The sequence below is a fragment of the Phoenix dactylifera genome, chromosome 1 (assembly GCF_051530095.1).
Source record: "Phoenix dactylifera cultivar Ajwa chromosome 1, Ajwa_hap1_PhDact_Kaust_v1.1, whole genome shotgun sequence".
NCBI lineage: Eukaryota > Viridiplantae > Streptophyta > Magnoliopsida > Arecales > Arecaceae > Phoenix > Phoenix dactylifera.
This window is the reverse complement of record NC_143190.1, coordinates 48,645,255-48,655,298: the sequence shown is the minus strand read 5'-3', so window position 1 is coordinate 48,655,298 and position 10,044 is coordinate 48,645,255. Positions and strand designations below refer to the sequence as shown.

At 37.9% G+C, this 10,044-nt stretch overlaps 1 protein-coding gene across 1 annotated transcript; it reads right to left on the bottom strand.

Moving 5' to 3' along the window:
* Positions 1-225: 225 nt before the first annotated feature.
* LOC103715829 (cinnamoyl-CoA reductase-like SNL6) lies at positions 226-6,933 on the bottom strand. The gene is made up of 5 exons (XM_008803587.6): positions 6,553-6,933; positions 5,575-5,750; positions 1,573-1,773; positions 984-1,137; positions 226-851 (listed from the first exon to the last, which is right to left on the bottom strand). Exons 1-5 carry the CDS (start codon positions 6,812-6,814, stop codon positions 541-543), a joined length of 1,104 nt encoding a protein of 367 aa, XP_008801809.4. The 5' UTR covers positions 6,815-6,933; the 3' UTR covers positions 226-540.
* Positions 6,934-10,044: the final 3,111 nt, after the last annotated feature.

Genomic DNA, 10,044 nt, shown 5'->3' with positions numbered 1-10,044 from the left:
AAAAGGCCATAAGCTGCTAAATAGGCCGAGGATGGTTGTCTCCAAAATCAAAATCATGTAATACTAAAATCTATCTGGATCCTAAAATGTGAGAAATAATTTGTTCTAGATCGCCTCTAAATTCGACTCCGCTGTCTAACTGTGATTGTCTTTTAATCTATCATTCTGTCTGCGCCATGCACTCCTTTCACTCCCAATGCCATCTTATAGGATAGAAAGAGTTGCTTCGCAGAAATAAAGACAGAACAAATTTGATTGCTTCAGAAGCTTTCGTCCATACCCACTATGTTATCAACTCAAGACTGATAACACAGGAAACTTTGTACAATGATTTTCCTCCACTCCTCTCCAACAATCCTCTTTTCCAACCTGATTGCATAATATTGTGGACATCAGTTTCTCAATTTCATTCACTCAGAAGCTCCTCAATGCCAACAACACAGCTTTGCAAGATTCCATCACGCTGTGAGCAGTGAATGCCAGCAACCACAGCTCCGAACTCTCCCGAGTCTGTGGTGATGTGCTTGAATACCAGAGCTTCTAATTGTACACTATTGAGTAGACATCGTATGCGCACCTCCTCCTTGATGACATTATCCTGGAAATTTTCCTGTTACAAAGCTCGAACCAGGTTGGGTGGTCAGTGGGGGTCTCACTGGAAATCCTGTTGGGAATTCCGAGCTGCCGCTCTAATTCCGCAGCCTCTTCCTTTCTTTGGATGATATGATCGTAGCAGATATACCGCCCACAAGCCGTGCTACCCATTGCCTCGTAGACACTTACGTGAGCCTCGGCCACCTTGCAAACATCAACCGTTGCAAGCAACCCCTCTGCGAACAAATCACGAGCTCCTGCATGTGTTTTAAGAGAAGCTTTCAGGATAATTGTTGCAGCTCTGCTGCTGGTGAATAGCGATATATCTGAGTATAAGACTTCATACTGTTCGATTCAACTTAGGAGGAGGCAAAGCCATGGTGAATCACCTTTTAGGTACGCAATGGATCCTGTGGAGTTCCGGCGGCGAAATCCCGGTCCGGTGACAAGAGCCGGGCACACCGTGACTAGCTTCAAGTCCCTTCCTCGAGCCGCTCGCCAGGCTGCTTTCTCTGCCATCGTCTTGCCCAGTGCGAACCATAGCTGCAACCATTTGAAACAAAGTCATTTTTCAGAGCTGGACTATGTTTGTAATGATCCACTCGAAAAGGTAAAAAAAATATAAAGAAAATTTCTATAATATAATTAGCTCTCACAAGTGTCTAGAACTAATTTAGATTATCTTTTGTTGGGAATTCTTTGGCAAGGGATTGGAAATAATGGCATATTAATTTGTGCAACCCTTCAACTTCTACCGGGTGTATGATATTATGAGTGTGAGATTTCTTGCCATGGCCTCCCCCAGGATTCGTCATTTCCTTTTATTTGTTGAAGAAAAATGCTTCATATTTTTCTTTCGCTCTTCATGTCTCTTTTCTTAAACCATGATACCATGTTTGTGAATACCAGAATCCATGCAAGATATGGGGATTGCAGGATCTACGGACTTCCTCCTCAAGAGTCAAGAGCAGTCCTCACCTTTTTATCCCGGCAGAGGCTTTCATCGCTCCAGCAGTTCTCGTCAACAACGGTGGGGAGACGGTTATTGCGAGGGGAATTCTGCCGCCAAACACAGGCTAGAAGAGAGGAGGTAAATACGCACTTTCTGACAGATTGAGTACGCACACAGGCTTCGATCACTCGCTCTGCTGCTCTAGCCTCCATATCCGCCATGTGCTTCTGTGGAGTTTGCGACCAAGGAGGAAGGTAAGAACTAAATAAAATAAAAAAAATTATCTGATAAACCAAAAAAAAAAACTAATATCTCCATTTTTACTTAGTTGTATTGTTGAAAGAATGGAATTTGATTATGTACTCGAGTAGCAGCTAGTATTATGATATGATTTCATTACTAATTAGATGTTAGGAAGTTAGAAGATGGTATAAGGAGTAGTTCATTGTGTGAAGGAAAAACAAAACTAGTTAGCCTTACAAGGAGAAGATGAAAGTATCAGAAAATTGTCAATTTATGTCCAAGTGTCCATGATTTTGTCAGAGATGAAGGATCTATGTGCTAATAGATGACAATGCTCATAAAGTTTGTAGTTGTGACCTCTAACATGTTTGGTGGCATGTAGCAGGCAAAAGTTAGATGAAACTTTAAATTATGAAATTGAAAGGAGAAGATTTTAAGAGCAACTGTGCTTTGAAAAATCATGGTGGGACATGTTGCACATCAAGGTGACTCTGCACAAGCTTTATAAACTTAAAGCGCATGATTTTTACCTCATCCGAGCACCACCAATGTGTTAGCGTGCATAGATTGCGAACAGTTTGCGAGTGCTTGTAAGGGTAGATTTAGCATTCCTCCTTTTTTTCTCCTAGACATTACGTGAGCCACTAAAATACGACAAAGCCATTTAATGCCATTTAATGATAGAAGGCCTACTGCAAACAGGAAAGCCATTGAACCCAATTCGCATTCTAAGTTGTCAAGTATGACTGTTGGTTGTTTGCAAGACCCACAGTATACACGTAAATGCGTTAAGATATGGACATACAACTGTGCCTATAAGAACACAAATGTCTCCAAGAATGAATGGTTAAGAATAAAACAGATATATGCTGCTCAACCACTATTAGATGCGAGACAGCTTCCTTTATGTCAGTTAAGATCATGTCCTTCTATATATATGCATACCGGAAATGTAAATTGGAAAAATTAATTAATCAACACTTCGCCAACGTGTTACACTATCTCAACAGGTAAACCTGGAAACTTAATCGAATCTCTTCTCTTCTCTTTTGATGGGGAAATTAGAGTAATAAGAAGATGTCTCCTCGAGTTACATTAGCTTGACAGCGCCCACCAAACTTGGCATGAGATCTCCATTTTCTTGACTAAATAGTACCCACCATCTCAACAGATAACTATGAAAGCCACCTACGAGCCATGCTCATGGTCGTCCAATAAATTTGGATGAGCAACTTCAGCTGATGCATTTCTTTGGCAACCAAAAACTCACGCAAATTGTACTTTGACAACCAATTAATGACACAATACAGTTTGTTAATGAGAGGAAGAATGAAAAGATTTACACATCATCTGTGGACTTTTTTTGTATGACATTTCTGCGTTACTATAGCAGTATGTATCTCTCCCATCTCAAATAACAACTAGCCTTTCGAGCTGATCTGGTACACCTGATTATCACCCCTAAGGGGGTGGATGAAGGACATAACACGTGGCATCCAATCTAAACCTTCATTCATTAGTCTCATCATGTGAACTAGTCTATTTTATAAAGACAACAAGAGGTGGCTCCTAAATGCTCAATGAGATAAGATGGCTGGCCAGAGTGGAGCCAAAAGCAAAGGTACATGATAAACATAAAAAGTCAAGCATGGTTCGTTGTACTAGTCCGAATACACGGTACAAATCATACCATACCAATTCGTTACCAGTACTCGATACGAAAGGCATACCGATACTCCGTATATCAAAAAGACTCTGTACCGTACCGTACCGATTCCGTGCTAGTGTGGTATCAGTACGGGATCCGGCATCGAGACAAAAAACTTTGGAATCAAGTTTAGTGGATCGATGGTGGTAGAACCCAGGCTCATTCTTAATTTCTCATACACAGGAATCATAGAAATTGGTATGGTTGTGGTGTCGCTATTAAAGGTGACAAACGCCTTTAGCCAGACACACTACACCAAATGGCTCCGGTACATGCAAGCCAAGTAAGAGAATATTGGTGCTGCCATATTTTTGATAGATAAGAACTTATGATTTGGTCTAGATCAATTGGTTCGATCTAGTGTGCATATAGAACACCTGAATTCCCTTCCAAAGCTCCTAACTTCATCAGTGACTTCAAGGAAAAGGAGTTCTGCCGTGTGAGGTCAAAAGTTACCTTCGTAATCATGTTTTGACTTGCTTTCATTTGTACAATCTAATGCACTATAAATGTCTCCATATATCTAATCACCTACCAAAAGAGATCGACTAGCCACCAACCTCTGGATATTACTCTTCTTGAACTTCCAAATCAAAGTTTGCTAAAAAAAATTTGAGTCTCAACAAAATGAAGGTCCATGGGAATTGGAGTAACAAATAAAACATCACAAAAGGATCCAAATATGTGACCACTAAACTTGGATGTCCTACATAACAACCTAATACGCATTAACCCAGGATTTCATACATGCCAAAAAATCCCTCAAAAAGGATTATGTTTTATTATTAACAGTTTTTGCAATAATATTATTTTAATAATTAATTCTTAATCAAGTTAAATGACCTGGATAATAAATCAATAAATACATGTACCTATTTCCACCTTGGGGTTTTAGAATAACGAGATTTGCGATTGATCTGCTCAAAAGTTGAATCGGTACTCCCAAAGAAGGATCCATTAAGCTGACCTTACAAGATTTGCTAATAAGATCAAGTGACCCACTTATGTTTCAATGTTACAAGAGAGATTTTTGGCCTGGATTTGAAAATAATTATCGGTCACGCCTACAAGGAGGTTGATACAAAGCACATGTGTACCAAGAATTCATATACCTACCACCATTTTTTGGGCAGGTCAAAGCCTCATACGGAAGAAAGAAGGGCAGGTAAGCCCAAAAACAAAGAGGCTTCGTATCTTCTATCACTTGGTTAACGCGGCACCAGTCCTCACCACTCTATATAAAACCATCTACTTTAATTCTAAAATACAAAATGAAGGGCCACCTTTAATTGGTTGTTGACCTCCAAAAGAATATATATATTTAATCATACAACAAACACGATAGAGAAATATTGGAATGTTAATTTATTACTCACTCTCCCATCCTACCCTTCTAGATATTTCATTTTGCACTAAAGTCGTCCTATGCTGCTTGGCAGTCTTCATACATCCACATATTCTATTTCATTCTTTTAAATAAAAGGTTCCTATTTAATAGATAAAGATCACAAAGCTCAATAGAACAGGGTGATCATAATTTTGATCTAGTGCCGTTGCGCATAAGATTACACGGCAGGGCATGGTTAGCTATGCCAGGACCAATCAACTGGGGCCACGTTGGCACGTAGCCTTAAGTGCACATCTAACTAGCATTTATATTTATATATAAAATTTTTTACATAAATATCCTTCTAAAAATTCAAATTTGTATAAATACTTTTTTAAAATTTATATTTATTTATTTACCTCATAAAACACTGTTTTTGCATAAATACTTGTAATATAATGGCCATGTTTCTTTTTGCATACCCATTAAGTATATTTTAGTTATTTTAATTTGAAACCATTAATTTTTTAACGGCGTTAGATGGCATAGATACATATACAAAAATAAGAAGAAAAAAAAAGATAGAATAGTAAAATAAATATTTTAAGAATATATATATATATATATATATATGTGCAAATATTAATTTTGGAAGAATACTTATGCAAATTTAAATTTTTAGAAAGATATTTATGGATAAAAAAAAACATTAACTAAGTAGCTGAAAGAGAACATTTGGATGGAACTTACTGAGTAGCCGGATGCACCCCCAGGATCCACGAAGGCCGAGGTGTGGAACACCCCGGTGCATCCATCAAACGCCCAACATAAGCTATCAAGGTCCATCACGCTGGCCATCACCGCCCATACGCCGTCCCTCTCCATCTCACCAAACATCTCCATGTCCCTCAGCTTGTCTAGATCTTCTGAGAAAGCCATTGCATGGTAGTAATTAATTACGTCAATAATTTAATAAAATAGTAAAAACCAAAACAATAAAGTTGTGACATACAGGTATCACAAATTCACATGCTAAAAAAATAGCCAGCATTTGTTTCCTTAAGCTTGCAACTCCCATTTTTTGCTACTTTTTAAAGTCCTGAGCCATAGCATTCCCCTACCTAAAAATAGGGTCACATATTAGTCCACGAAACGGGCCAAGTACAGCAGTCCAGCAAGATGCCGACGTCACCAGATTCGGGCAACCCATTATTATTGTGGGCCCACCCTGCTAAATTAAGCCACCAGGACCACCAAGAACCACTCTCGGTGGAGAAATTTTATCCTACACCAGGTGCAGCGCGCGGTGCACCGCCCCAATCACAATGGCCCTCCTGTCACCGGAAGGACGCAAGCCAAGGCGGTGCTACGAATGAGGACGTCGCCTTGGCTATTTACCGGCCTCAAAATCACGTCGTGCACGAATATCGAAGCGAATCCCTCCCCAATTTCTTTTACCAAAAAGACAACTAAAAAGATTTCTAGCACAAAAAAAAGAAAACAAACACCGTAAAGATCACAACACAGCCATTTACCCAAAAAAAAAAAAAAAATCACAGAACACCTTTCAAAAAGTTAAAAAGTACAAAAATATAATGGACGAAAACCTCTACTTTTCTGAAGTTGAGATGGTCGGGAAAAAAAAAAATTGAGTTTGAGAGTAATAGAGGCTAATAAATTTTTTTTCTGTTGGGATTTATTTGATGGCTGATTTGGGGAGTGGCCGACCTTGGGTTTCGAGGGCGAGGCGGACGCAGTAGCCGAGGGAGAGGAGGCGATTGACGATGGCGAATCCGAGAAAGGAGACGGCGCTGGTGACGCACACGATCCTCCCGTGTCCCTCCCCCTCCTCACCGTCCGTCACCCTCCGGACGGCCCCCGATCCCCTCTTCCACGCCCCAAACTCCAAACCTCCGCTGCTCCTGAACAGCATCTCACGGAATTCCTCCACCTCCGCCTCCAAACTCTCCGTACTCCTCAACACCCCCATCCCCCCCTTCCCTCTCTCTCTCTCTGGATTTTATTACGACTGGTGAATAAGAACCAAAGCCCTTCCTTGCTGTATATAAAGGTGGTGTCACAATATCCTCACCCGAGAAACGCGTGCACGCCCAGGAGTGTGAAACTGTCGGCTGAGAATATAGAGTTTCTTTTTTGCCGTTTTACCTGGGAAACAAGGCGAGAGAGGGGACCTCTTCTCCGGCTGCCGGCTCGGGTCGGCTCGGCTTGAACGCCTGAAAAATTTTGGCGGTTAGGTAGAACGTGAAGTCCAAGTTGCGCGGCATGCACCTACTTGGAAAGGTTTTAGCCGTTTTGGGCTTCGAGGCGGGTCTTCGAGATCAATTTGACGATTTGGTGTTTAGGTGCACGTGGTCACGAGTGTGCAATAAAACCCACCAAACTGTAATACCGATTATTTTATTTTGGTTCAGTTTAGTTCGATTTTTTTCTTGTATTTAGTTTAAAATCTTTTGGAATAAAAAAATTGATTTGATTTTGATTTAAATTTAAAAAGATTAACTAAAACTGAATGAATACTTTTTAACTTCGGATGGATGAGTCAGCACAATATACCAATCGCACGCGAAACAAATTCAACCATAGCTCTGCGACCGGACTTAATAAAATTTATTTTAAAACAAATTCAACTTTAGCTCTGCGACCGGACTTAATAAATTATTTTAAAACTGCTCAACCATTCACAGATTATATATGAATATTGTAACTTTTTGGCAGCTAATTTAAGATGTCATCATGTTATATTAATCATTCTAGGTTTTGTTATCATTTATTTTTTTGCCTCTCTTTTAAAAAGCTCGAGACATGCTAGACTTCTATAAAATATAGAGACGCCAATATTGACCCAAAGTGGCAAACCCAAGAGAAGGGATGAATTGGATTTTATAAAATTTTATGAAAATAAAATCAAATCCTCTCAAGTTTTTAAATCTAATGAAATAAACTAGATATAACAAGTATAGCAAGTAATAATCACAAACGTACAATTAAGTATGGAACAGTAATGAGTAAAGAAAAGTAAAGTGTTACACAATGATTTATAGTGGTTCGGTCTCCTTGTAAGCCTACATCCACTTTTCGGGACTCCTTTTCGAGATTTAATCCACTATGCTTATCCAAAGCTTTACAAACCGAGCTAACCCTTGGTTAATCTACTCCCTCAAACACTTTCTTATTTATCTAAAGTACGATCCTTCCAAGAAATTTTTTCTATCACTCACGCTAACAAAAGCTCAACAACTCTCTTACAATACTTATTAATCAAAATAGCAAGAATGAAAGCATTACACTCAATTTCTCAATAAGAAAGATTTTTTACTTGTAAGAGCAATACTCACTTGATTTCTCTTCAATCCTTCTTCAAATATTGATGAAGATGCCCTTATTTATAGGTTTCAAAAGTTCATAGTCGTTGGTGTTGAGAAAAGACCAAAATATTCTTGAATTGGGCTCCAAAATATGAATTTCAAATTTAAAAATTCTGAGTTTTAACCTTTTGATTTAATATGATAGATTGGAGCCTCTGATTCACCCCTTAAATGATTTCTTTTGCATAGGACATAGTAGGATGAAATGTAGTTCTGTGAGTTGTCTACTTGCTATATTTTTTTCAGATTTTTCCTCGATGTAGTTTGGGAGATGTAGTCCAAATACCAAAGTTAGTTCTGAAAAGCGATCTACTACAATTACTCCATTTGCAGCCTCTGTTTCTCCCTTCAAATGATTTTTTCTACATAGGATACAAATGCAATGTAGATCTGTGAGTTGTCTACTTGCTATCTTTTTTTTCATATTTTTCCTCTATATAGTTTGGGAGATGTAGTCCAAATACCAAAGCTGGTTCTGAAAAGCGATCTGCTATAATTGCTCTATTTGCAGCCTCTGTTTCTCCCTTTAAATGATTTTTTTGCAAAGGCCACAAAGGATGAAAAGTAGATATATGAGTTGTCTACTTGCCATATATTTTTTAGATTTTTTCTATATGCGGTTTGAGAGATGTAGTCCAAATACCAAAGCTTGTTCTGAAAAGCTGTTTGTTGCAATTACTCCATTTGCAGCTATTATTTCACCTACTAAAGTTTAGATCTAAAACGTTAGCAAAACATCGCTAATGGGACAGTTAACTACGAAATGTCGAGAGTTAGGAGGGGCTAGCGACTCCGAGGGAAGGGGTGAATAGACCACAAGCATATAGATATATGAGTAGAGTATAACATAATCAAATTTTGTAGCGATTTAGTTGGTACATCTCGAGATATGCCAAAAATATTAAGACAATATCTAAGGAGTGTATGTAACAATCATTTTACTAAGAATGATTCATTTATTTGAATGTATACCACTTTCATTTATACAAAAACAATATTTAAAAAAGTATAAATAACTACTAAAATATCATTATCAATTATGAATCCAATTTAATTTTTATAACTAAGTTTTTATGAAGTGCAATGCCAAGAAATTTATGTATGCATATAAAATAAGGTAATATGCAACATACTAACAACACTTAGAAATGGTTTGGGTTCTTTTAAAAAGCTCAAGACATGCTAGACTTCTATAAAATATAGAGACGCCCGAGAAATTCTAAAGAAGATATTTTAGTATATTCGAACTTAAGAATTCCCAAGAGAGAAGAAAGAAATATATCTGAATGAAGATATAGAATTATTTTCAACTATTTTATTATTTAGATTTTAGTTAAATTATATAAAATATAATTTTTTTAGCAGCTGCATGCATCTGAGAACACGTTTTATAACTAGTCATTATAAATATATAAAACATTTACATTTTTATTTTTTTAACTTTACCTGAACTGTTCCTTACTGGTAGACTTGTGACTATGGCCCAAAGAACAAAGGCACTAGAAGGATTAAGGACATAGCAAAAAAATGTTGTGAATTTTGAGGAGATATATATCATGGGTTATTAATAATTATGCTCCAATTGCTAGCCCATGTAACTATAGACCCCACAATTATATTAGCCACATATGCAACATTTTTTGTACACTGACTCACAAAGGGCACGCAGATACGTGTTTTGGAAAGAAGTGATAAAAAATCTTTTGTAAATCACAATTACGTGAGAGGACAATGATATGAGACATCCAATCGACTGAGACTTCTGTCCCACCCGTTGTTTGTCAAATAATGATGCATCGCCTTTGCCATATCAAATTATTTAGCTGTTGTCAGA